Below are 26211 nucleotides of genomic sequence, written 5' to 3'. Positions count from 1 at the left end.
CCTTTGCGATTGTCTGAGTGAACATTGCTTTAGTTATCGGGAGCCAAGCTACGAAGTCGTGGAGGAGCAGGCGCTACACTCTCACATACGAAGAAAAAACATCTGCATACGTGTCAAAACTTGATTCGCAACCTTTTCTGTAACAGACTTACCGACAGCAATCACCTTTGAGATATCACATTTAAACAGATCTTATCACTATCAAAAAACACTTGAAGGTTAAAATCCGGTGTGACAGATTCTGACCAAACAAGTTATTAGTCTCTTGTCTTTTGCTTCTCCAATGTCAAACCGTATCAGAGGTGGCTTTCCATTATGGCGAGATATGACAAGCCACCGCCGTGTATAAAAGGGCTCGTCGGCCTTCAGTGTGTCGTACAGAGGCAACATGGGCAAGATACTCATCTGCGTTGGTAAGGCCTTTGTCCCTACAACTTTGCTTTTACATACAGATCCAGACTTTGACGAGCACTGCACCGCTAGGCTTTATTCATGATCTCATTTTTCGTCTTCGAACCCTCTTGTCTGCAGGACTGGCTATCCTTCTGCATGTGCAGCTTGGTAACTATGTGCATCATTCTTAGAGGGGTTGGAGGACAATTGTTTTGGCACAACTGGTAAAGAGCAGGCTCTAACTCTTCTCTACGCCGCAGGATCATCCTACATCCTCTCCTGTTACTTCACTAACTGGGGACAGTACCGTCCTGGAGCAGGAAAGTATCTCCCCACCAACATCGACCCATGTCTCTGTGACCACCTCATCTACGCCTTCGCCGGAATGGACAGCAGCATGATTAAGACCTACGAGTGGGACGACATGAAGCTCTACGGAGAGTTCCAGGCCCTGAAGAGCCAGTTAGTAACATACTACATAGCTATCCGTGCCTCCTCCGCATGTGAACGAAGCGTTCAAATCTATTCCGGTATCCTTGATAAAGTCAGACGGTTAACATGAAGGTTACTGCTTGCAGGAACAGCAACCTGAAAACTTTGCTGGCCATCGGAGGATGGAACTTTGGCACCCAAAAGTAGGTTCAGTAACTTTGCACTTCCACCAGCGTATTTTTGGAAAAGGAGGAAACACCGTACGCCCGTCTATCCAGGTTCTCGGCCATGGTTTCCAGCCCTGCCAGCCGACAGACCTTCATCAGCAGTGTGATCCAGTTCCTGCGGCAGAACAAGTTCGACGGTCTGGACATCGACTGGGAGTACCCCGGCTCTCGGGGCTCCCCACCTCAGGATAAGGAACTCTTCACCACCTTGGTTCAGGTCAGACCTTTGGCTGTCTTGCGTCTTGCCTAAAAAAGTGGAAGTATTTCGCTTCTAGATGTCTCTGTTTGGAAATACAATTCAACTGCCCTCTATCTCTCTTGGCATCAGGAGCTGATCAGCGCCTTTGAAGCAGAGGGCAAGCAGACCAACCGTCCCCGTCTGTTGTTGACCGCTGCTGTTTCTGCTGGAAAGGGAACAATTGACACCGGATACCAAATTGCCCAGCTTGGAGCGTGAGTACATCAGAACACTGGTCCCTGCTGGCGTAGTAAGGGGCCATGAAATATTGCCCTTTGTGGCCATTCTCTAGATCCCTGGACTACTTCCACGTGATGACCTATGACTTCCATGGATCTTGGGAGCACAATGTTGGAGAGAACAGTCCTCTGTACAAAGGCCCGGCTGACCAGGGCAGCATGATCTACTTCAATGTGGTGAGTGTTAGGTGGCCTTGTGGTCGTGTAAGTGATCAGCCACACTGCGGCTAAATGAACCCTTGTATGTGTCTCCTCCTGGTCAGGACTACGCTATGAACTACTGGAAGAGCAACGGCGCCCCGGGCGAGAAACTGCTGGTTGGCTTCCCCACCTATGGCCACACCTTCCGCTTGGCTTCCTCTAACACGGCTGTGGGCGCTCCCGCAAGTGGACCTGGGCCTGCTGGAACCTTCACGCGTCAGACGGGCTTCTGGGCCTACTATGAGGTATTTGCTTCCTTTTCAGCCTTGTGTGATCTTGTTAGCAAGAACTTTGTGTTCTGTCCACATGTCTGCGGAGGTTCTGTCCATAACGTTTTCTTCGCCACCTGCTGCAGATCTGCACTTTCCTGAAGCAAGGAGCCACCCAGGCCTGGGACAGCACCCAGGATGTACCTTACGCCTACAACCAGGGAATCTGGGTTGGATATGACAATGTCAAGAGCTTCCAGAAGAAGGTGTAGAGAAGAGATCCATTGGTTGTATTTGAGTCAACCTGCTTTTGTCTGTTAAGATCACAGAGGTGGGCTTTGTAAACCCCCTTCTGCTCCACAGATTCAGTGGTTGAAGCAGGGAGGTTTTGGTGGAGCCATGGTTTGGAGTTTGGACCTGGATGACTTCACTGGTACTTTCTGTGGCCAAGGAAAATACCCTCTGATCAACACCCTGAAGAGTGGACTGGGAACTGGAGCTTGTAATATACATAAAGCAGTGTATCAAGATGACCAACTAAAGTTGACCGACTATTGTTTGACTTCTTGTTCCACGGATTTCTTTCCGCAGCTTGCGGCGGCGGCTCGAATGTTCAGCCTCCGGTCGTACCGACCCAGAACGTTCAGCCTCCGGTCGCGCCGACCCGGAGTGTCCAGCCCCAGCCCGCGACCGGTGGCCAGAGCAACAGAGGATCTGGCTTCTGTGCCGGAAAGGCCAACGGAGTCTATCCAGACCCAACCAACAGGAACCACTTCTACCACTGCTACAAGGGCCAAACGTACGACCAGCACTGCGCTGCCGGCCTGGTTTTCGACGAGAGCTGCCAGTGCTGCAACTGGGCTTGAACGCTCTGCACAGCACCTACGGAGGTGGAGATGGAATCGCAGCAACCATTGTGCACATCTAGACCATCTCGCAGGGCCCTATTAAATAAAAAGCAAGCTCTGTAAGATTGAAATGAAATAAATCTTCTTTCAAGCAGCGCCAGAAGCCTGACTGTTTCATTTGCTCTTTGTTGCATAACTTTGTTTGTTAACGCTTTAAACGCACCCCAGCCGAAGGCAACAACGGTCAACGAGTATTCCTGCACTGCTGAATACCTTACAGGAGTAACTTAGGTTGCTAGACATGGAAGCAAACATGAGTGTGTGCGTACGAGTGCTGCCTGTGTGTGCGTGTGTGTGTATGTGTGTGTGTGTGTGTGTGTGTGTGTCTGTGTGTATGTGAGAGAGAGAGAGAGTCCACACAGTTGAAAAGTTCCCATTACTGCAGTACCAAGACACAATTCAAACACTCAAACACTGTCTCTCTTTCCCTCCTTCTCACAAACACACACACACACACACACACACGCACACAAACACACACACCTAAAAAAAAGCGGTTTCCTTTTCACAGGTGACTTTTCCCCCATCTTAAATGTTTTTATATGGACTTTGTGTTGAAAGTCACACACATGGACTTTCTGTCCATGGAAGCACCAACAACTGTCGGATTCATTGTGTGTGTGTGTGTGGGGGGGGGGGGGGGGGGGCAGCTTCTGTGTCTGGCCACCAGAGATCTCTCCATGTTTTGACGTCAGCAAAAACCACCAGAAGTTGAAAAAAGACATGATTCATTCATTTCATCCCAACCAAATGCCCACCGTGTTTCAATCGCACCTTTCGTTTTTTGTGTGAAAGTCCGGCACACACTGAATATCTGACGCACCCAAACGCTAACCCCGCTGAACCGTTGACACGAGCCCTGTTGCAGCGCTCCTCTCCTCATGACAGCAGTGCCATGTTCCTGAGCAGTGGTGCCTCAAGAGTACTACAGCAGACAAAGACACAGAGGTGAAGGCGCACAGACCTCCTGAGATGCTGCGCTATCGCTGATAGTTGGCGGGTTCCCGAGTTCCGTGCTCCTCCTGCCCGTGAAGTTGCAGAGCGCCAAGAGGTGGAACCTCTTCCTGGAGCTTTTCTATGAGGCAGCCGCCAGTCCTTTCCTCCGTGTCATTCACGGCTCTGCCGTCTGAGGGCGCAATCCTTCCAGGCCTCCTGGAGGACAGCCGTCCCCCGAGGTCCCGGACGCAGAGGCGCACGTCGGACTATTCCGCACGGAAATAAGAAGAATGAAAGCCATTAGCCACAGTCCGACCCCGAGGTATCCTCGGAATGTCTGCGCTCCGATCGGAGGCCCTGTCACCGCTCTGCGGGAGGCCACCTGTCTGGAGACGCTAGTGATCCGTCTGCACAGCTTCATTCCCTGCCTCCGAGCAAAATCCGCCGCGGCCGGAGCTGGTCTGGCTTGGGATTCAGAGAACAGGTGCATGAGAAACATGACATTTTGACCTCTTGTAATGGAAAATTCTCAGGATCCTGCAGCCTTGCTACCTACTGCCCCCCCCACACACACATACTTGGACTAGTCCAGTGACATCACTGATTGTGTCATCAAGTGAGCAGCACTTCTACTTCATTTCACTTTAACCAGAAACTGAAACCAAACACAAAACAGTATTTTGTTGAGAAACTTTCAGAAATGTTGAGCGCAAAATGAGCAGTTTGATGTTTAATCAGTCATTGATCACCAAAGTTTACCGAATGTGTGATTTAATACATTTCAATATGATTGTAGAATAGAATGGAATAGAATAAAGAAGTCCATACTTTTTATATATATTCTTAACACTGTTTCTTGTTTCTTTTTAGTTTTCTATTTTTGATAAGGTTTTCTTGCATTGTCTACTCTCTGCCGTGAGTGGAAGGAAAATTCCATTCTGTTGTACATCCTGTGATAACCCTTTGTACACCGCCGTACTGGATCTATCGACAGTCATCGAAACAGCTGGTGATGACGGGAGAGAGTCGGCGCTGGAGTTTCCACAGATGGTTTCCACCATCTGAAACCCCAGCCTCCAACCGAGGACGGCATCTGTGCTGCGGCTCCTTTTACTTTGGAAAGGCCTCCTTCTGAGCACAGTGTCCCTGCGAGTAGCGCTCTCCCCGGTGGATCTCCAGGAAGGGACGCCATTCTTCAGCAGGAGTGCACAAGGTTTTCAGACGCTGCCAAAACACACAAGATCGAATCATTGGATATCCGCCAAACAAGCCAAGGGAGGACCTTCTAACTGAAGTATTTGTGACTCTGGCACCTCCAAGAGGGTTCCCTGGGCTCCAGTTATCTTGTACAGGGCGACGACGGGGATCCAGAGGAGCATGAAGGCCTTCATGCATATGCCCAGCGACCTCATCCAGTTTGGAAATGGAAGGGTTCCATAGGATGGGGGCATGAAGCTCATCAGGGACCAGACCAGGATCACCTGGACAACCGAGGGGGTTTGTTTACTCTCCTTCTACTGGAATGTGCTTGGACAGGGACCACATTTGAAATTAATCAAAATACACAATTTGGGGCCCGTGCCGCCGGACGGGGGCGAAGAAAGCAAAGCAGAGGTTGTAATCACCACGATGATACAGGGGGTGAGGCCAAACCAACACGTTCTCCACCACAGCCAGAAGAGGGCGCTCTTTTCTCCAATCATCATCTCGATGTCTTTGACCAGACGGTTCGCTCCTGCCGGAGAAGACAAACATGCTTGTGCTCAGACGAGCGACGTGGTCTTCTCGGGTGTCAGAATATTAAGATTCATTTTCGGGGTGTCGTTGGCCTTAGCTCTTCGCTAGGAAATGTGTTTTGCTCGATCAATTTGAAGCGACTGCTCGGAAAGACTTTTTAGGAAGTAACAACTTGTTTGGGACGAAGCCGGCGAGAGCACCGGCAGCTATTTGTAAGAGTAATCAAATGTTTATATTTCATATGAACTTAGTTCTCAGAACAAACGACAGAAGAGTTCGGCGTCCATCGCTGGTCTCTGAGGTGGGGGGATTTTATTCAGATAAGATAAGATGTACTTTATTGATCTCCTTAGGGGAAATTCTTTTGTCACAGCAGCGCAAAAATGACAGCATCAATACATATGACTCTAAATATAAATGACAGAGATAATTAAAAGACATAATAAAAGAGATTGTTAAAAGATAATTAAAGACATCCACAAATAAAGAGACAGCAGCGTGCACAACAACAACACGGACAAGAATAGACAGTAGAATGGAAAACCAAAAATGGAAAGTAAGATTGGTCATGAACCTCAGCTGGACGCCAGAAAAGAAAGAGATCACCGATTGGAACCCACGGCGGATCCAAGGGGTCAAAGAGGTCCGGAAAGAGGCTGCGGGGAAAGAAGCCGATTCACCGGACGAAATGGAACAGAGCAAAGCACTGGGACCATTCTGGACTTGGCTTCATGTTCCGAATTATGTCATGAATCCGAGGGCCTTGGAGGACGACGCCGAGCTCGGGGTTAAGAAGAGATAATCGGAAAGTTATTTGATCGTTGTATGAAGGTGGAACTGACGGGTTTGGCATTCACCGTATATGTAGGAGAAGGCGATGATCTCCAGCAGAGCCAGCAGGAGCAGAATCCAGCCAGCTGTAGAATGGTCCAATAGAGTCACCCAGTATATCCCAGCCTATCACACACACAAAGAAACATGTAATCAGTATATTGGAGTTTTTCTCTTTTGCAGGTTGTCCTCTCCAGAGGCTTCATTTCAAGAAGATGTGATTGATGGGAGGAAAGTGAGCAGCGGGTGAATTTAGTGAGCCGTCCAATGATGTCGGCGCTCCGAGGCCGGACTTCCAGGATGAAGCATTGACCCATGCCTTCGCCGAAACCATTGTAATGTGTTTCCATCCTTTCTGATGAGCTGGGATTCTAAAAGGGATACACAAAGCACAGGGCGGACGCTTTCTCATCACTCTCCTGGTCTGCAGCCACACCGCCAAGAAGGTTAGCCGTGAGGCGTGCACAGGAGCTGCTGATGGCAAAACTGAAAGAGCACAGTGAGACCAGATGATGGTGTGAAGACCATGAAAACTCTCTACCCTGCAATTTGCAACGAGCCGATCTTCATCGACAGCACCGTGGTTTCCGTCACGTGGGGTTCTCCTGATAATAACCCGCGAAGGCAGACGCCTGACCAGGGGACAGAAGGATCCGCTGACCAGCCAGCAATTGAACTGAAGACACTGTCACCGAGCCGCTGTAGGCACGTTAGGATATATCTCGTTTCAATTTGAGTTTAAATGAAGGACGGGTGTTTGCTGGAAACAGACGGATGCAAATCAAAGACTGCACTTCCCCGTGAACATCCTTCATCTTTAGAGCTGTGTGTTCTTATGTGTGAGACACACACAAACAACCATTGTGTGACTGAGACCAAAGTAGTGACTGACGCCGGCAGTTTTATCCTGTGTGACTCCTGTGTCTAAGACAAGACAAGACAAGACAAGACAAGACAAGATAAACTTTATTGATTCCCATAAGGGGTCGCTGCCCATCTTTCGCCGTCAGCTGAAAACATGCTTCTTCACCAAGCACTACCCCACTTATCACACTCAGCCCCCAACCCCCCCAAAGAGGGAAAAAAACGAAGAAAGGAATGTATACATGTTTGTATATGGTTTTGAGATGGCTATTTGGTAGATTGGTCACTTCTGACTTCCGACCACCGGTACTTCAGATCTTTGGTGACTGAATTGCACTTTTTGTAAGTCGCTTTGGATAAAAGCGTCTGCCAAATGACTGGAGTGTAAATGTAAATAAGGGAAATTCCTTTGTCACAGCAGCGAAACAGTTATAATGTCAAAAATAAATATGAATATAAATATAATAGAAAGGCAGTTAGAAGACATCCATGAATAAATAGACAGCAGGAAGAGCAACAGCAACAACATCAGGGATAAGATTGGACAACAGAATAGACGGTAAGGGCGAAAAATAGTGACAATATAAATAGAGTGACGATAGCAATGAAAGGACTAAACTAAATGCAACCGACCGAGGATGATCACACAGTCTTTCAGGAAGCAGGAGAGAGGCGGGCGAGGAGACGTACCCCTGTAACACATGGCAAGCCCAGGAGGAAGATGATGGCGCACACGCCCAAGCTCAGAAGGGCTCGCCTGGGCTTCAGCTTTTCAGGGAAGGCGTCAACCAGGCAGGTGGTGATGGCTTCTGGAGGCCCCAACAGAAATGGAGGCATTAGCCGGCGCGGGGAAGAGAAGGCGTCGCCCGGCAACGGGTTCCGATTCTTTGAGTGACACGTGGAGGTACTGGCTCACCTATGATCGTAAACTGGGTGTCGAGGCCGACGATGAAAAGCATGAAAAAGAAGAGGATGGACCACAGGGGGGAGAGAGGGAGTTTCCCCAGGGCCTCCGGGTAGGCGATGAACGCCAGGCCAAAACCTGCACCAAGACCAAGAAACAAAAACTCTTCAAAGAGACAAAGAGCGGCCTCTCCCCTTGTACGGATTCCAGGAAGGAACGCAGACCGACCTTCTTTCACCACTTCTGACACAGGCTTTCTGTAGATGAACGCCATGTGACCCAGAATGGAGAAGATGGCAAAGCCAGCAAACACACTGGTCACTGAGAGGAGATGAAAACATGAATCATGGTGAGTGTCACATTTCTTCACGTCCGCTGAGGTGGACAGGATGAGCCGGCAAGCTGCAAAAGAGGCCTGGATTCAGCGTCCGCCGGTGAAAGAAGGAGCGTCTGGAACAGATACCGGGTTTCTCGCCAGCATTGCACCCCGTGGAGATAAGGCTGAGACGCCGCTTCTCCTGAGAAGAACGCTGACTTCCTACCGTGGTTGGCCATGGATATCAGCAACGAGTCCAGGAGCATGTTGTTGTGGAACTTGCTGTAGGAGGAAAGAGTCACGATCCCCCCCCAGGCCACCGAGAGCGAGTAGAAAGTCTGAGTCGCCGCGTCCTTCCAGACCTGGAGACACAGACCGGAGAACAAATGGTGAGTGAGGTCGCGACCTGCAAACGTGACTCGTCGTTTTCCCCGAGGCCGAACCTCACCCGCAGCCCTCCCGCTCTGCAATGACGGACAAAGAATGCACCTGCCGAACATTTCACGTTAGCTTTCAAATGACAGGGTCGGACAAAAGCGCCTCTCACCTCCGCTTCCACCAATTTCGAGAAGTTGGACTTGGAACCGATGTAGAACTCGATCCCATCTGCAGCTCCTTCCAGCGTCACTCCTCTGATCACCAGCACCAGGATGACCACATACGGCAGAGGAGCGGTGAAATACACAACCTGAGGAGACAGAGGGAGAGGATCTACGCCGCTCATGTGTGCACCCCAGTGCACCGTTTTATGCGTCATTTTTTGCATTATTTTATCGCATTATTTAGGCCGCTTTGAAGCCTGAGATAAACATTGGTTGAAATGACCGAAAGACAAAATACGTGTAACACATATGAGAAGGTCAAGCGGTCGCCCGAGGAGTTCCTAACAGAAAGGATAGCAGAGAGTGTGTCTGGAACAAAAAGTAGTCCTGAATGGTCTTCTCCGTTTGCAAGCGTCTGGTAGTCAGTGGGCCGTGGAACGAAGAAGCAGTAGGTGCGCCGTGCAAGCTCTGGTCAATGCCCAATGCACAACAAGCATCTGCCAAAAAGCAATGCTATGAAAATCCAGGTGTTCGGTGGAACTTCAGCCGGTATCAGCGGCTCGACCAGACGTTTGAAGCAAGTAGAGGAGTTCATTTGCAAGCGCGTCAGGCAGGAGATGGAAACATCTCGGAGAATCGGACTCAAGGAAATGTTTTCTGGGCAAAAGGGGTTTTTCACTGGCCGGCAGGGAGCAACACCTTAACGCTGCATAACGCTGAACAACATCGAACCATGACCAGGACCGCAGCACCGCAGAAGACCACCACGGTGGTGGTGGTGGTGTTGATGTGCTTTGGGTGATAAGCAAGCAACACAAACTGGACGAAGGCTTGGTGATGACTTACTTTGCCTGATGACTTTATTCCTTTGGTGAGTGCTGCAGCAACTATCATGGAGCCCAGCAGCAGACAGAGAGCCAGGTGCCAGACCACAGGCCCGGTTTCATCTGGACCACTGGATCTCAGCAGAGCTACACGACTAGGAGAAAGAGAAACATCTGATGGTGTATCCCCGTCCACAGGACAGGCTTGTGCGAACGTGCTGGCCGGAGGGGCTCTTACTCCCAGTACTGTTCGCTCGGGCTCTGAACCGGAACCGTGACCAGGTCTGACGGAGAACAGGAAGTCCCGTTTTCATGAGTCCAGTTAGCCATCAAGACGCCGCTTACATTGCAATACACTAGAGAAGAAGAGGACGAAATAGTCTGTGATTGGCAACCGATTATTTACACGGGTTGAAGGATTTCTGCAGCGGTTGACGTCTGCTTTATTCAGGAGGCATACAAAGACCTCTTTCATGGAACCAAGAAAGGGCATTAAACACCAGTCATTCATAATAAAAGCCCCGGAAACGCACCTAGAGGCACTTCGCTGCAGCTACTGTCCGCCCAGCTGAAGCAGCCGGTCCATGGCAGAGGAGACTGGAAGGAGGCGAACATGTAGAACAGACCGTAGGAGATGATGACGTTGTAGTATATGGACACCAATGAGTTTAAAGCAAGGAAGGTGATGCCGACACCTGGGGAGGAAAGCGGGGTGAGATCCACAAGCGATCCACAAACTCGACTTTACAAGAGATGCTGGACCTCAACTGATTTAATGAACCGCTTGCATTTTCCTATCCTCTGCAAAGGGCAGACGTCACCGTACCCTCCGCTCTGCAGAGAGTATGTTTGTCTGTAATCTACCTTCTCAACAGGACCAACGCCTCCTGCAGGCAAGATCCTGGGCGACCCATCTCGGCCGGACACGGACTTTTCCAACCACTTGCAGTCCATCAGGACCAAAACTACCCGCCGCAAAAACAACGTTTCCCATCGGCGGTTTGCCTCATCAATAATGCTTTGGTGCCTCACTGACGCTGTCCCAACCCTTCCAAAGCACGACCTCGCACTGCTTTGCACAACTTGCCATTTGCACAACAAACAATGATTGCTCTGATCTGTCTTTATTTTTCACTTATTCAATGCCTGTTACGCATGCGCATGTTGTCTGTTTGGCGTCGTCAACCAAAGCAAATTCCTTGGTGTCGTAAAATTACTTGGCGAATGAAGGGATTCTGATTCTGATTCCCTCTCTGTGTTGGTCACGATCAGCGTTCTGCACTACAGACATTCAAATGAATAAAAAATGGAACTGGGACTATTATGGGCTTAATTTGACCTGACAGCGGGGACTTGACTGTGACCCCATGGCGGCCGGCGCTCACCCTGCAGCAATGGCACCGCTCTCCACATGTTGATCGCGCCTTGGCTGCAGAACTGACCAATGGCGCTTTCCATGAAGAAAAGAGGAGTTCCGCATAAAACCAATGTCAAAAAGTAGGGAATGAGAAACGCCCCTGCACAGAGGGATGGTCACATGTTTGGGAACATCAATGATAATAAAACTGACAGCGGAATCGGCAAAGTTGCGACGTGATGCCACCTACTTACCCCCGCCGTTCTTGTAGGCCACATATGGAAATCTCCAGATGTTGCCGAGGCCAATAGCATATCCGAACATAGACAGCATGTGCTCCGTCTTGTTGGTCCAGTTTCCTCGCTCTGGATTCTCATCCCCGTCGTCCACGCGAGCATCCTGCGGGGCGATAACCCGAGCGCCCGTCAGGACCCGGGGCATAACGGCGGACTCTTCCTGTTCGCGTCCGCAGTGTTTTTTTTCTCTCAGGTGTCGGTGATAATTGGGAGTTGAACCGTGGAATCGCCAAGGCTTCCACATAACATTGTTTTAGTAAAAAAGCATGGCGTTGGTGTGATTGAGGTGATCTTTACTCCTCCCCGCCTTAGATTCCCAAAGGGCTGCCTTTGCTCAGAGTCAGTCCTTTACGCTTTAACGTTCGCCGTTTTTATGGTATCCCTACCTCAATATTTTTAATGCACTATTTATGCTCATTAATGTCGTTGAAGTCACTTCATCCCGTACGCCTGGCCAACGGAGGTTGTGATGTCTGTGAAGGTCCTCGGTCATCCAGGTCGTGGTTAGTAACTCAACAGGACTGGATTTTCTTCCCTCGAGGACGTCCGAGAGGCCTCTCCAGTAAGAACGGACCGTGAGGGGTTTTAGCAAAATAACGACCGGGGTGAGGGTCTGGGCTAAGGTGAGAGTGCTTTTCATGTTCGAGGACAGAAACTAAAGGAGCTTATGACCTCTCTGACATATCATCGCGCAGCAAGTTATACGGTCATACTCTTGAAATATATCTCAAACACACATAGGTTTTTATGAGTCCAGAACCCTCCGGCAGGCATTCCTCATCCCATCCAGCAACGCCTCATCTCTGAGCACTGATGTCGCTGTCGTTGACTGAAATTAACTTGGCTTCGCAATTTTGTGACAATGAAATCGACTTGAACCGGCAGATGGAATCTTTTCTCTCGACTTTGAAATTTCACATCAGTAAGATTTTTTTTTTTGATAATCTGGAAACTCATTGATTTTTTTTTTAATGCATCAAGGCTAGACCGTGATTTCTGTTTCCGTCTTCATCAGGGTAAAGCCCCAGACATCTGCTGGTCTGGAAGCAGCTGGAGGCTCCAGGGGATGGGAGGAGGGGCAGCACACCGGGAAGTGGAAAATACCAGGGTGGAATTCCAGCTAATTCTCATCCGGTGTCTCCGAGCGAACGTCCTGGGCGGAGCAGAAGGCAGGACAGAGGCCTTGGATCGGCGCCGGGTGTAGCTGCACCGAGGACGATTTCATAGCACAGGGAAGCACGTTTCCAGAAAACAAATACTTTGAATCTTTGGTCAGATGGAGATCATGAAAGTGTGAATGGAAGAAATAAACAAGTAGAGCTCTGTTGTCGCTGATGTCGCGCTGTCTTCTTTGAGAAAGGTCGGCAGAAGACGCCTGTCCTGTCTGTCCTGCTGCAAGTGGGTCGGGACGTTTGGTCCACTGAGCGAATATTTAATTCAGCCTCCTGCTGAAACTGCCTACAGATATTCATTCTCGAGTGAAAGAACCCGTCATGGAAACAAATTAAATGTTTGAATCACAGCGGTATGTTTATTTTTGTTCTTTTTAGCTTGGATAGCCCCTGACCCTGACCCACTGGCTTAAACCCGGAAGGAGTGACAGTGGTGGCCGATGAGTGCGCTTTCCTGTTAGAATAGCAGATGAGTCTGATCCTACCTGGGCAGAGACGTCGGCGGGATCCTTGGAGGCCTCGGAGCTCTTGAAGGCCTTGAAGCCTTTGAAGGCCTTGAGGTCTTGATTCCACATCTTGTCTGATCCGCTGACGGCTGCTGAACATTCAAGGTCGGATATTCTATTGTGACGTGTTCTAGGTGAGCCTACATGAGACCACAAAGAGCGTTACTTTGATTAAGTTGCGATTTTAATGAAGGATCTGACAAACAAATGCATTTTTTTCCCCAGTGGCAGTTTTCAGTGGAAGTTCCCTCATCGGTAACAAAGAGTATCGAATGTCCGACTGAAAAAAAACACTATTTAACCGGACGACCGGCTCAATGGGCCACCTGACTATGCGGTGTCTGTCCTCAGCTACCGACAGATGAGTTGTGTTCCACTGAGCTCCTTTACAGGGGCAGGTGTGGGGAGCTCCACCCACCGGTGGGAGGAGCTCCCCACACCTTTCAGGCGGGTTTACGTTACAAAATGCAAATCCAGACTTCAGGGAAAAATAACTTGTTGCGAGAGAAGTCAGAAAAAGAGTAAACAGGCGCAGAGTGAGGAACAAGAAAAGTCCAAACTCTTAATATCGGTCACATTGAATCTGTCTCACCGTCGCACCTTTTATAAAGTATATTTGTACGTCTGTCCTCATATTTGTACACATCCATGTTAAAAAATGCAGTCGTTTTGTCGGAGACTCCGAACTGTGCCAACGATTGGTCCTTGGATTGCCCTCATTGACTGCCGGTAGGTCCTGATTGAGCCCGGCCTCTCGACCCGATGTCAGCCGGGATCGGCCACTCGCCCCACGACCCCCGTGGGCAGGAGACAAACCGTTTGGACAGCGTTGAGGTCTCGGGGTGTACAATGTCAGGAAGGCCAAAGCCGGAGGCGCCGGAGTCCAGACATCTGACTCGGGCGGACGCTGCGGCCCCTTGGCGGGGTTTTCATTGGCCAGTTTTCACCCTTTACTCTTTTTGTGCACTAATGGGAGGAGCTTGTGATTTAGCACTGTGAGTTTTGCATTCCAACCATCTGAAGGAGCTGAGCTGAAGGACTTCAGCCTGTTGCACACATTCAATCAAGTTAATCCCCGCCGCCCAAAACCACTGATGATCAGCCGCACAGCTAAATCATTCTCCGCCTGGCCTGGCCAGGTCAAAGGGGGCAGTGGAGGCAGAGAAGAAATATAGCCGCTTCCAGCAAATGTATGCGTATGACGAAAATTACCGATGGCAGAACGATGGCAAATATTGGCCAAAAACCCTCAAAGCCTTTCAGGCTCAGCAAATATACTTCAAGAGCCCTGTGGAAACACTCAGCGGGTCTGCGGAGGAAGTAAACATCTCCCGTCAAACTGAGGCCTCTGCTCTCACCCGGACCTGCTGTTGAACCCTGTTCCACCATTCGTCTGTCTCGTCCTCTTGGTCTCTTTGTGCGTTCAGCTCCGTGGGTCATGCGGACTTCTCGGATGCCCTGGTTCTGATGGATCGCGAAGAGAACAAAAGCTTGCAAACCACTTTCAGCCATTAGAATGGCTTCGCTGTGACTTGCGTGCACATGTGGAACATTTGGAACGAGTGCTTCTCAAAGCATCGGCGACGTACAACAGACATTGTTGTACCAGTTCATTGAGACGTCGCTTTGACTTGGGCTTTATTGGATCATCGCAGATACCGACATTGAAAGATCTTACAAAAGAATAGACTTATTTGGCTTTGTTGATTGTCACAGAGACCTTTTCTGAGGGCTTCATACCGATGGCTCCATTGAGTATGTCACTGCTCACACGAGTCAACCACGGGTGGCAGTAGCTGTCCGGGTCATGGCCCTTCTTTCTGGGTTCAGGGGTCGCCGGCACCTCGTCTGGCGTCCTTTGGATTTACACTAAAGGTAGGGCACAATGAAGACTCTGACATACTGAAGACTGCCAGACTCCGTCTTTGAGTCCAAACGCCTCACCTCAGTTTTGAGCTTGTTTACAATATGAATGAGGATCCTCGATGTTGGTGCTGTGCCAACAAGGCTGGATGTGTGTCCCCTGGCTGAGTTCATGTCTGGTGGGTTTGCTTAGGAGCCGGTTTGGGTGCTGTCGGCTGCTGTTCTTCGGTATCACCATGCGGGGGGGGGGGGGGGGGGGTGCGCAGGCATCTTTGTGCTTCGATGGGCTTCAGAGCAGAGCTCAGCTGAATGTGCACAAATATTAGAGTTCACCTTCTCCCTGGTACTTTGGCACCAAAAGGAGAGTGACACCGGTGGGGGAGCTACATTTGCTATGCTGTTTGGACTGCTTCTTAAATGTGGTTATTTTGATTTGAAGTTTGAAATACAAATAAAAACCTCCTGATTTCAACTTGAAATTTCGTGCAGAAGGCAGGTCAGTTGATTGTTTGACTTGGGCTTGATATTGATTCCACGACCCTCCGTTTTGCGTCTGAAGTCCAGACGGCTGGACACAGTGATGAGTTCCAGCGCCAAAGGAGTGTCCAAGACTTTTGTTCGTAGGAACCCGTCACCTCGGGTGACGCAAGTGTCAGTGACGGACCCGAGTGACTTTCCCTCGAAGGATCAGAAGAAAACCGAGCATCAGGTCTGAGGGGGCTTTATTATCATCCACCCATGTCTGGAAGTAGTTCTGGAGTCACCACATCGCAAGACAAGAAACATTTTCTTTGGAGAGACATGAGATTATCAGAGGAAGGGTACAGACGTGTCTCCTGCTAGAAACAAGACCCAAAAGATGGAGGAACCAAATGATTGGACACGCGGTCCGATTCTTACAACTCACCGGTCCAGAGCCTGGATATTAACAGCAAATCAATGAATCACCCTGAAGCGACGGATTATGTTCAAAGTACCTTTCGCCACTTGCCGTCGTTCTGGTCTGCTTCCGAAGACTTTAATACTCCACGCCATTGGCGTTCAACTAGTTCTTGTCTCCATTATAACAAGACTCTCTGATTTTCTTTATCTGCTTTCACGCTCCTGGTTGTGGAGCCATCCAGGGGCCCGTCCAGAGGCCTCTGGGGGTCAGGGCTGGACGTTCAGAATTGTAAATTCATCTCGGGATGGACTTGTTTTGACCGATCGCCGCGTTGGCTCTCAGGACAAACAGAATTGAAGCACAAAGACGGTGGAGGAGCCCTTCCCGTCATCTCAGCTGGGCTTTATGACCCTTCTGTCCTGAGATAATGCAGAAACGGCTATGACTCTCACTTTGGAGCTGACGAACATCATATTTGTGATGGCATGCAGTCAGTGGAGTCACAGCAGCACCGCTTTGGGCTTCTCCCTGCGTCCTCCTCAGATGAGCTTTTATCAGATTCTGCATTAAGCATCAGAGGCCAAAGCCTCGGCGGTCGTACGAATCGGAAAGTGAAGCCATTCGAAATCGTCGTCCGGGAGGAGGAGGAGCAGGTTTGCCCGGAAAGCTGGAGGACCAAACCGTACTTTAAACAGATGTGACCTAACGTTTAATGAGAAGGGGGGATGATGCGCTGATTTTTTTCTACATCACGCCTTCAGGGAGCCAAAACCACTTGATGAAACTGAGCTAGCCGTTTGAAAAGTAGTAGCATCCTGCCTCGCTGGAGTGGAACATAGCAGGTCGGATACAAAATATTTAAAACCATGAGCTGGACATCGCAGTGGCGTCGGCTTCTTGTTGGTTGTTTGGATTCTTGTGGATGCGGCTGCCTTTGCTGGTGTAGCGTTCCCCACAATGGATGTCCAGATAAGGACCCCACTCCTCAGACGGCCTGCACACTGACTTCAGGCGCTGTGGAAGAGCCAGAGAAACACTGATGGCTTAGCGCTCCCCGCCAGGTGATGGATCATCTCAAACAGTGCCTTGAGAAACACGACATAAGGCCGAAAAGATGGGGCTACCATCCGGAAGGTTCCCTTGGCCTTCATCAGTTTGTAGACCGCCAGGACAGGGATCCACATGAGGACGAATATGACCATGCACCAGCCCAGGAACAAGCCCCAGACGGGGAACTCCACTGAACCGTAGGAGGGGGGTGTGAAAGTGATCAGAGACCACAACAGGATCGTCTGAGGAGGACACAGTGGGTGGACTGTCAGCATTCTGATCAACGTACGAGGCCTCACCCAAAGAACTCGGGATGATTTCTGTGCATCTGCCTCCTTAATTCGGACCAAACCCAATCGCTGCGTGTAGCCACATTTCATTGCTAAGAGGCAAATCAAACAAACCTTTCGAGATGCGTTTTGGTGGATTCACAAGCATGATTTGCTTGTGAATCCACACACAATACTAACCGATACTTAGTTAGTATCGGTTGGTATCGTGTATATTAACCAATATCTGGCTAGTATTGCGTGTATTTTCCGTTTGGGAATTTCAAGTATAAAGAGATCCCCAAACAGAACCCCCAGTCGATTCGCACACTGTGTGTCACATGATGACACAGAGTGTCTGACTAATGGAAATACAACCACCTCTACTTCGACTGAACTCACAGGACCAATAAAGATCATAAAGATGAAGAAACGGGGGCGTGCCGTTTGCAAATACTAACCAATACGATTGATGGGCTGATGAGGAACCAACAAGCTCTCCACCACAACCAGAAGTACCACCTCCTGCTGCCAATCATCATCTCGATATCCTTGATGTAATTGTTTCCTCCTGACAGGCACGAGAAGAAAGGTCACATTTATGGCTCGGACTTGAACCTCTATCGCCCTCACCCTCCGTCTGCTCACCATATATGAAGGAGATCGCGATGACCTCCAGGAGAGCCAAGATCAGGAGGACCCAGTTGGCAGCAAACTGGTCGATCAGAGTCACCCAGTACACTCCGGCCTATCTCGACACACACACACACACACACACACACACACACACTCACAGAGTGCACTGAAAACTGTTTTTCAAAACCACTGAGATCATATGCGTTATAAGAAGTTAAATGTCCACCCATGGACTCTGGAGTCTTTGACATCACTGATCTTTGCGTTGGAGAAGTGTAGCGGCATTATCAGACATGCAATCACGCAAATGAACATAATCAATAATTTGCTCTGGTGGATTTAGAATCAATAAACAAACCTGTTGTAGAACAGAAGTACATAAAAATTGGAGAAATTGTGAGTCAAAATTAGCAAAATAACTACCGGCACAGACGGCACTGATAAAGTGACTTGTTGGTGCCCCCTGGCTGTGGACCTACCCTCGTCACACACGGCAGGCCCAGGATGAAGAGTGTAATACTGGTCAGTATCGTCAGCAGTGCACGTTTGGACTTGAACATGTTGGGGAAGGAATCCATGAGACTGGTCACGATCACCTCTGAGCGCAAAACAAACAAAAACACCTTTGTAATTCCATCAGGGTGAAGGGTCGCGTGACAGCAGAGGCCGCAGGAGATGCAGTCGGAGCTACACGTCAAAAGGTGGGGTCTGACCGATTCCTGCGAACTGCGAGTCCAGACCGATGGTCGTGATCATGACGAAGAACAGGATGGACCACAGGGGAGAGATGGGGAGCTTGGACAGAGCGTCCGGGTACACGATGAACGCCAGGCCAAATCCTGCACAAAGCAAGCAGAGCAGCGGAGGACACCGGGTGAGGTCTCACACGCTTCCGGTACGTTCGGTGCAAAGACGACGAGTTGTTCTTACCCTCCTTCACCACCTCTCCGACGGGCACTTTGTAAACAAAGGCCATGTGACCCAAAATGGAAAATATGGCAAAGCCCGCAATCACACTCGTGCCTCGGACAAGACGAGAGAAGTAGAATAAGGTGGAGTTTGTCAGGATGACGTCACAATCTTTCTCGGATCACGTTTCTTCCTGTTCTATTATGGTACGGATGAGTCCGACATGTGTAATTATCTCTGCAAGAACTACATCTACATTCCATCAGTGATATTGATCACTTGTCCCCCACCAGCGTTGATCAGTGTCACAATGAGTGAATCCTTGAACACGTTGTTGTGGAAGTTGTTGTAGGAAGCCAGGGTTATCACGCCGCCCCAGCCGACGGACAGCGAGTAGAAGGTCTGAGTGGCAGCGTCCCTCCAGACCTGAAATTCACAGCTCTGTTGAAGATCGCTATTGCGGAACTTGTTCCGGCTTAATGTCTGGACGAGCGCAGACGGACCGGCCCGTACCTGAGCCTCAGTCACTTTAGTCAGGTTTGACTGGGAGCCAATGTAGAACGCGATCCCGTCTCGAGAACCCTCCAGTGTCATACCCCTGATCAGCAGGACCACGATCACCACATACGGGAATATGGCGGTGAAATACACAACCTGAGGAAACAGATCACACTCACAAATCCAGATGTTTAGTGTGATGCTGCTTAGAAGCCTGGAGGAGCCGAAATGCACCTCCGGCCGGCGGAGGGGATGAGCCCAGACACACATGGAAAGAAGTGTCATGCTTTTTGCAAATACTCGATGATCCCCGGTGCAAAGTGAGGGGAACTTTTACGTACTTTCCCTGATGACTTGATTCCTTTGATGAGCGATGCGCCAACCAAGACCGTGCTCAGCAGCAGACACAGAGCCAGGTGCCAAATGACAGGTCCCGTCTCCAGTAGGCCAGAAGATCTCTGGAGGGCCACACGACTGGGAAAGAGAGGGGTGTCTGAAGGAACATCTAGGACCACATGGCAGGCGTGTACGTGCGTACGCTGGACAGATGAGGTCTTACTCCCAGTACTGCTCACTCGGGCTCTGCACTGGAACTGTGACCAGGTCTGACGAAGGACACTGAGAGCTCCAGTTGGCCACCAAAACGCCACTGACATTGCAGTACACTGCAGAGGAGGAGGTCAGTCATAAATGTCATCCATCCATCCGTCCATCCGTCCATCCGTCCATCCGTCCATCCGTCCATCCGTCCGTCCGTCCGTCCGTCCGTCCGTCCGTCCGTCCCTCCGTCCGTCCGTCCATCCATCCATCCATCCATCCATCCATCCATCCACCCTTTACCACTTTATCTGGGGTTGGGTCGCGGGGGCAGCAGCTGAAGCACTGACACCTGCTCGTCTCTCTCCCCGGCCAGATGGTCCAGCCCTCCCTAGGGGATCCCGAGACACATAGTCTCTCCAGCATGTCCTGGCTCTTCCCCTGCCGGGATCCCGGGCATGTCCACTCGGCATCCTCCCGGGTGGACATGCCCGGAGCGCCTCACCAAGGTGGCGTCCAAGAGGCTTCCTGACCAGATGCCCGAGCCACCTCACCTAACCCCTCTCGATGTGGAGGAGCAGCGACTCTGCTCCGAGCCCCTCCCGGATGGCTGAACTCCTCTCCAAGGCAGAGCCCAGATACCCTGTATGGACTTACAGCCGCCAATGCGGCTGTACGCCTACATTGATCAAACAAGAATCAAACACCCCGTACTATGGGGCCCGTCCTATGGGTATCCCATACCCCTCAGGATTCCTGAGGAGACATGGTCGAATGCCTTTTGCAGGTCCACAAATCACACGTAGGGCAGACTCCCATGCCCCTTCTAGGACCCTGTTGAAAGTATTGAGCAGGTCGACTGTTCCATGACCAGGATGGAAACCGCACTGCTCCTTCTAGATCAGAGATTCAATCATCCGGTGGACCCTCCTCTCCAGCTGCGATGAGTAAACCTGATCCCCCCTGTCATTGGGACCACACTCTCCAATCATCCTTTTTTTAAGGCGGGGATCACAACCCCAAGTTGCCAATCCAGCAGCACTGCTCCCGCCGTCCACGAAATGTTACAGTGGCTGGACGGCCGCACAACATCCAGGGCCTCAAGAAACCCAGGGTGGACCTCAGCAACCCCGGGGCCTTGCAACCAAAGAGGTTTTGACTACCTCATAAACTTCAACCTTAGAAATAGGGGGACCCCTCTCAAAGTTCCCTGACTCAGCTTCCTCATTGAATGGCAGGGTGTGAGAATGGGGTGGTCTTGGAAGTAATTCTTGAGTGTTCAGGGTGTACTGCTTCTACCTCCGGAACCTCAGGTTGGTGGACCAAAGTCTCCACAAAGTATCTAGGAAGTTGTTCTCCATGGCCTCATCAGAGTTCTCCCAGACCCGAGTTTTTAACTTTACAATCACTGAAGCAGCATGCTGCTTGGCCTGCCCAGTCAGCTTCCGACTAAGGAGGGAGCCCTACGGGCAAAAAAGGCTCAACAGGACACCTTCATCCCTCGCCACGGGGGGTCCCGCCCTGACAGGCGCTGACCACCGTATGGTCACAGGTAGCCCGGAAAGTGGCCCACTCGGACTCAACGTCCCCCGCCTCCCCCTGGAACATTGTGGACTCTCTGCTAAAGGTGGGAGTAGAACTCCTCACTGACTGGGGACTCCTCCAGACATCCCCAGCAGACTCGTAATACGGTTGAGTCTGCCAGGTCTGACCGCCATCCTCCCCCACCATCAGAGACTTCCTCATCAAGGATCGCCATCTAGTGGTGACCTCCACTAGGAGTCATACCGGAGGCTATCTTCTCATCCTACAGGTTGAACTTCCGACGTACATGCGCCTAGTCGGGGAGCGATCAGGCACGGCATGGGCCAGGGGGTTCGAGCGGTAAACCTTGGACCGAACATTCCTGGTTGGATTCCCGGCGCATCCTCGCCTGTTTCTGAAGTGTGGCTGAGCAAGACACCGAACCCCTAACTGCTCCCCTGGTGCTGCTGAGTATCTGCCCATGTCTCCCGCACCAACCCGGGTTCCTTCCCCACCAGAGAGGTGACATTCCGTCTCCCAAGATCCAGCTTCTGCAACCAGGGGTCAGATCGCCAAGGTCCCCCACCTCGGCTTAGGATTATTGGGACCTGCAAACCCCTCCATCACGATAAGGTGGTGGCTCGAGGAGGGGCAATCGTATTTGACGGAAGCAAAATAAACGTTTCCTTTAACCTGATGTGGATTTGAAACTTTATCCAAGGTTATCGGATTAGGACTGGCAAACTGTTAAAGACAAAAACAAGCCCGCACGAATCCCCCGTTCTAGGCAGGTTGACTTTCTGGTACTTAAAGCATCAAACGCACCTAGAGGCATGGCGCTGCAGTTACTGTCCGCCCAGCTGAAGCAGCTGGACCACGGCAGAGGAAACTGGAAGGAGGCGAACATGTAGAACAAGCTGTAGCTGATGATGACGTTGTAGTAGATGCATATAAACATGGTCGTCATCACCATGGAAACACCAATTCCTGAGAAGGTAGAGATCGGGTTCTGGGAACCATTACTGTTATTCATGCCGTCAAATGTTTGCACACTAAAATTAAAACCTGACATATGAACCAATGAGTTTAAGCTGCAGACCATCCATCTCCTCAACATGAAGCCCACTGTCAGTGAAACCCACTTGGACACTGTTTGGTTCTTTTTGTTGTCTTTTTAGGAAGCAATTGTTATGGGTCAAACAATGTTAATGGAATGGGACCAGGTGAAGAAGACCGGAGCAGCTCTTCACCCAAAGATGGAAAAGAAATAAATGAATCCACGTTGCTGCCAGGCGCTCCGTTGACAACCAACCGGGGCCTCCTTTAACTCACCCTGCAGTAACGGCACCACCCTCCAGGAGTGAATCGGGCCTTGGCTGCAGAACTGACCGATGGCACTTTCCAGGAAGAACAGAGGAATGCCAGCAACAAACAGCATCACAAAATAGGGTATGAGAAAAGCCCCTGCAGAGGAGAAAGAAACGGTGTCACGGAAGGAAAGAGGGAAAGCGACGGCAAAGTTGGAACCATCACGTGTTTTTAATTCTGCTCAGGCGTCAGACCTAAATACATACCGCCTCCATTCTTGTATGCCAAATATGGAAATCTCCAGATGTTTCCCATGCCAACTGCGTAGCCTATGGTCGAGAGAATGTACTCCCTCTTCGTGGTCCAGTTCCCACGAATGGGATTCTCGTCACCCTCATCCACGTTTGGCCCCTGACCAATCAAAATATCCAAAACTTAGTTGTCCTATCCTGTTCCTGCTGTTTGACAGTGAATCAGAACCTGAACCAACCAACCAATAATAAAAAGAGTGGATAAAGCTGGTGAGAAATCGGTTTCCTTATGTTGGTCAAAAAGAACGTTTGTAATGACTTTCCCCATTTTAGGGAAAATCAGGACTGCTTGCAAACTCATTGAGCCAAAGTGAGAAGGTTCGTCCTGCGGTGTGTGTCGGGAGCGCAGGCCTCCCCTACCTGGCCGACAGTAGGAGGATTCCGTGATGTTAGTTTCTTCAGATGAAACGAGCTCCTCGCTCCCTCCACCTGCTGCATCGTCACCTGTTGGAGGAATTTCAAACGTCTCAGGCGCGTCTGGTCTGCTTTTACGGCCCCATCGGAGGACAGGGGGCGCAGCTTCTCGTCCGATCACCATAAGCTCCGTCTACCTGCCCCCTCCCCCCAATAGTCCACTGAGTGTGTAGACAGAGGCTGACGCTTCTGAAGAAGGGACATTGTTTCTGAAGACTCACCTACACCGACAGACGCTGAGGGTGAAAGTTGATCCCCGGTGATGAATGTGATGTGTGTTTGCGGTTGGCGGTGTGTGTGTTTGGGACGGCTTGATGTCATAAAGGGGAAGCTGCACATGGCAGCTGTGCTGGTTGCTTTGAGAGGGGGAGTTGTGTGACACAGTGAGGGGAAGCTGTGATGTCACAAAGAGGAAGCAGTGGGGGGGGGCAAAGGGTGGAGAGGAAGCTGTGATCAAGCTGTCGGATCACATCCGTGCTGCTCGCGAAGTCTTGCAGGTGGAGCCACGGTATGACGTAGGGGGAAGCGATAGGGGAAGCTGTGGTTTAACACAGGGGGAGCAGCTACACTGACATTACATGGGGGGAGGGTCGCTATCCCCACTCACCGTCTGTTATTGGCTTCTGCCAAAAGTGATGGGACCCAGTCAACAGGGACCTCGCAGCCTGGAGGTCCTTCTGGTTCATTCTGACATGAATGCAAAGGTCTGAGCAGCCAGACCGGCAGACCTGAAGGTGAGTACTGGAGACCAGGAGACCAGGGTCGGGGCGACATCTCACTCCAGAGGTCAGGCTGGAATCACGAGAGGCCGAGGACAAACACGGAGATGTCGGGGGTTCACCAGGACCGCCGGGGTCACCAGGAACCTGGGTCACTGGAGGTTGGCTTTTGGGAGGTTGCTAAGCTTCAGAGGTACTGTGCTGAGTGACAGCAGCTGATTGTAGCCCTATTCCCATTACTGAGGCCACTTTATGAGATAATGTGTGATATATGAGATATGAGATAATTATGGGCTGTTTGTGCGAATATAGCTCTAACCCTAAAAAAGTGGATTTTCCATGAAGGCCGAAAAACAGTCCGGTGGATCTGAGAGGATTTGAAACTAGAAGGTTAACTAGGAAAGAAACCATCCACAGCCCAAACAGAAATAGAGTCCTTCATCAACATGGACCTAATGTTCTGATTATCATGAACATAATCATCTAATTATCATCAACATATTGTTCTGATTGTCATGAACATATTTCATGTTTTCATGATTTGTAATGCCTGTCTTGTTTGGAACTCCTCATCATTTCAGGGACACACACTGAGGTGTTGAACCCAGCACTAACTTGATGGCCGTGTTTGCTAACCAACAAGACTGATAGTGCTGAAAGAAATACGATCATTTCTAAAATCATCCATCGAACACTCACAAGTCACGATCACGCAACTTTGGGCTTCAGCGGTCAATGGATCAGGACTTTACTTTGGACACAAAACTCATCCTCGGCCTGAAGACACAAGACTCCTGCGGTCCCGTCGGATCTGTGCATCTTCAACTCCACTCACACGCCAAACCTATGTTTTCTTACGCCTGTGCAGGACCGAACAGGAAGTGCATCCGATAACATCTGGATCTGGAAGCTGCCAAGCTGGTGCTTGAGTTTAGTTAGATGACAGTGGTGTAACTTCATGCTGCAAGCAAGTTCCTCTGATATTCTGTGTCTGGAGTTGAATCTGCGGTGGGGCGAGGCAAGAATTAAGGGACACAACAATCACTGTTGCCACCCGGGATCCCAAAAATAGCAAAAGCTGACGAAATGTTTCATCTTAAACCAAAGCAAAGGTCCACAGAGTGATATCGCCATCTTCGGAGCCGCATCACACGTGGAGAAATAATCATTGTGGGAAGTAGCAACAGTGTGCCGATATGACGCCGACAGAGGCCGACCTTTGACCTCTGACCCCTGGCAGAGGCTCCCGGTTGCTGAAATACCGCATGCCGCAAATTCTGGGTCCGTCAGCGGAGGAGAGCCGCAAAGCCCGGGCTTTTATGAGGCAGTAATTGAACGTTCGATCAGCGGGGCGATTGATCGACATCAGGCCAAACTCATGCCACACAATTCTCTGGCCGGCGGCCCCCGGATCTGCAGGACGTTGTGTGAGGACACCCTGGATCTTAGTGGTCCTTGGAAACAAGAAAAAAACCTGGAGTATCACCGCTCAGGTTGTATTTGGGACACAGCTTGGTGACCACGTCACAGTGAAGGTTGCTGAGGACACAGCAGGAGATATAAATGGAAAGATACAGATCGGATAGAGATACTCGATACAGGAGTTACTGATACTCAGAAAAAGATATACAGAGGTCCAGGGCCGGGTGGGTTCAAACACGCTAACAGACGCATCTTCACCGAAGAGGAGCAGGACAGGACATATCTGAAGAAGGTGTGATGGGACCTCATCCAGCAGAGGACCGTCACACCCGCCTCCTGTTATATAATGAAGTTAATCGCCCCGTCGGAAAGCCCGATGGAGGCGTGTGGAGGCTTCTCCTGTCACTTAACTCCGGTCCACCTTGTATGAGCTTCTGGTCCAGACGCAGCATCGCAAAGACACACAACAAAATAAAGTTTCTACGATAACTAACTAGGTGTAAGGGACTCTCAAATCATTGCTTCAGACTTGAGACTTGGTGTGAGACCTGTGTCTGGACCCATGAAGACCTGACTACCTCCAACAGGTACCATCATAAAGAAAGACGCACGTATGATAACATTAGCTGATACAGAACTATAGCGTTCCGTCCAGTCATTGAACATAACCATGCCACGTGCGGGGTGTGTGTGTCCCGCTGCCTCGCGCCCGTTGGTGTGGCGGCGTCTCCGTGCA

General features: G+C 50.3%; 4 protein-coding genes across 4 annotated transcripts in view; 1 reads left to right on the top strand and 3 right to left on the bottom strand.

Annotated features, from left to right (window-relative positions):
• Positions 1-316: 316 nt before the first annotated feature.
• LOC147222511 (acidic mammalian chitinase-like) lies at positions 317-2941 on the top strand. The gene is made up of 11 exons (XM_086168749.1): positions 317-413; positions 532-561; positions 654-855; positions 972-1028; positions 1104-1269; positions 1381-1505; positions 1583-1706; positions 1793-1975; positions 2086-2205; positions 2303-2441; positions 2531-2941. Exons 1-11 carry the CDS (start codon positions 389-391, stop codon positions 2803-2805), a joined length of 1446 nt encoding a protein of 481 aa, XP_086024875.1. The 5' UTR covers positions 317-388; the 3' UTR covers positions 2806-2941.
• A 1699-nt stretch (positions 2942-4640) lies between these two features.
• LOC147222510 (sodium- and chloride-dependent neutral and basic amino acid transporter B(0+)-like) lies at positions 4641-13418 on the bottom strand. Its single transcript, XM_086168387.1, has 15 exons — positions 13112-13418; positions 11413-11557; positions 11187-11318; positions 10335-10496; positions 10040-10157; positions 9824-9956; positions 8983-9123; positions 8662-8797; positions 8348-8440; positions 8132-8257; positions 7906-8024; positions 6378-6477; positions 5409-5518; positions 5097-5264; positions 4641-5007 (listed from the first exon to the last, which is right to left on the bottom strand). The coding sequence occupies exons 1-15, from the start codon at positions 13199-13201 to the stop codon at positions 4894-4896; spliced, it is 1887 nt and encodes a 628-aa protein (XP_086024513.1). The 5' UTR covers positions 13202-13418; the 3' UTR covers positions 4641-4893.
• A 1404-nt stretch (positions 13419-14822) lies between these two features.
• On the bottom strand, positions 14823-24020 carry LOC147222509 (sodium- and chloride-dependent neutral and basic amino acid transporter B(0+)-like). Its single transcript, XM_086168954.1, has 17 exons — positions 23942-24020; positions 23805-23872; positions 22876-23020; positions 22634-22765; positions 22127-22288; positions 19800-19905; positions 19582-19714; positions 19256-19396; positions 19033-19168; positions 18764-18856; positions 18547-18672; positions 18313-18431; positions 17846-17945; positions 17659-17768; positions 17003-17170; positions 16744-16892; positions 14823-14988 (listed from the first exon to the last, which is right to left on the bottom strand). The coding sequence occupies exons 1-17, from the start codon at positions 24018-24020 to the stop codon at positions 14823-14825; spliced, it is 2133 nt and encodes a 710-aa protein (XP_086025080.1).
• A 1513-nt stretch (positions 24021-25533) lies between these two features.
• The window catches only part of fmoda (fibromodulin a), a 3045-nt gene continuing 2367 nt past the window's right edge, over positions 25534-26211 (bottom strand). The window contains exon 6 of the mRNA XM_086168705.1: positions 25534-26211. This exon is cut by the window's right edge and continues 160 nt beyond it. The gene's annotated coding sequence lies outside the window, so the exon portion shown is untranslated.

This window comes from Fistularia commersonii, chromosome 21 (assembly GCF_037954325.1).
Source record: "Fistularia commersonii isolate RoL2024-O1a breed Wild chromosome 21, RoL_Fcom_v1.0, whole genome shotgun sequence".
Lineage (NCBI taxonomy): Eukaryota > Metazoa > Chordata > Actinopteri > Syngnathiformes > Fistulariidae > Fistularia > Fistularia commersonii.
This window is presented reverse-complemented; position numbering and strand designations above follow the sequence as displayed.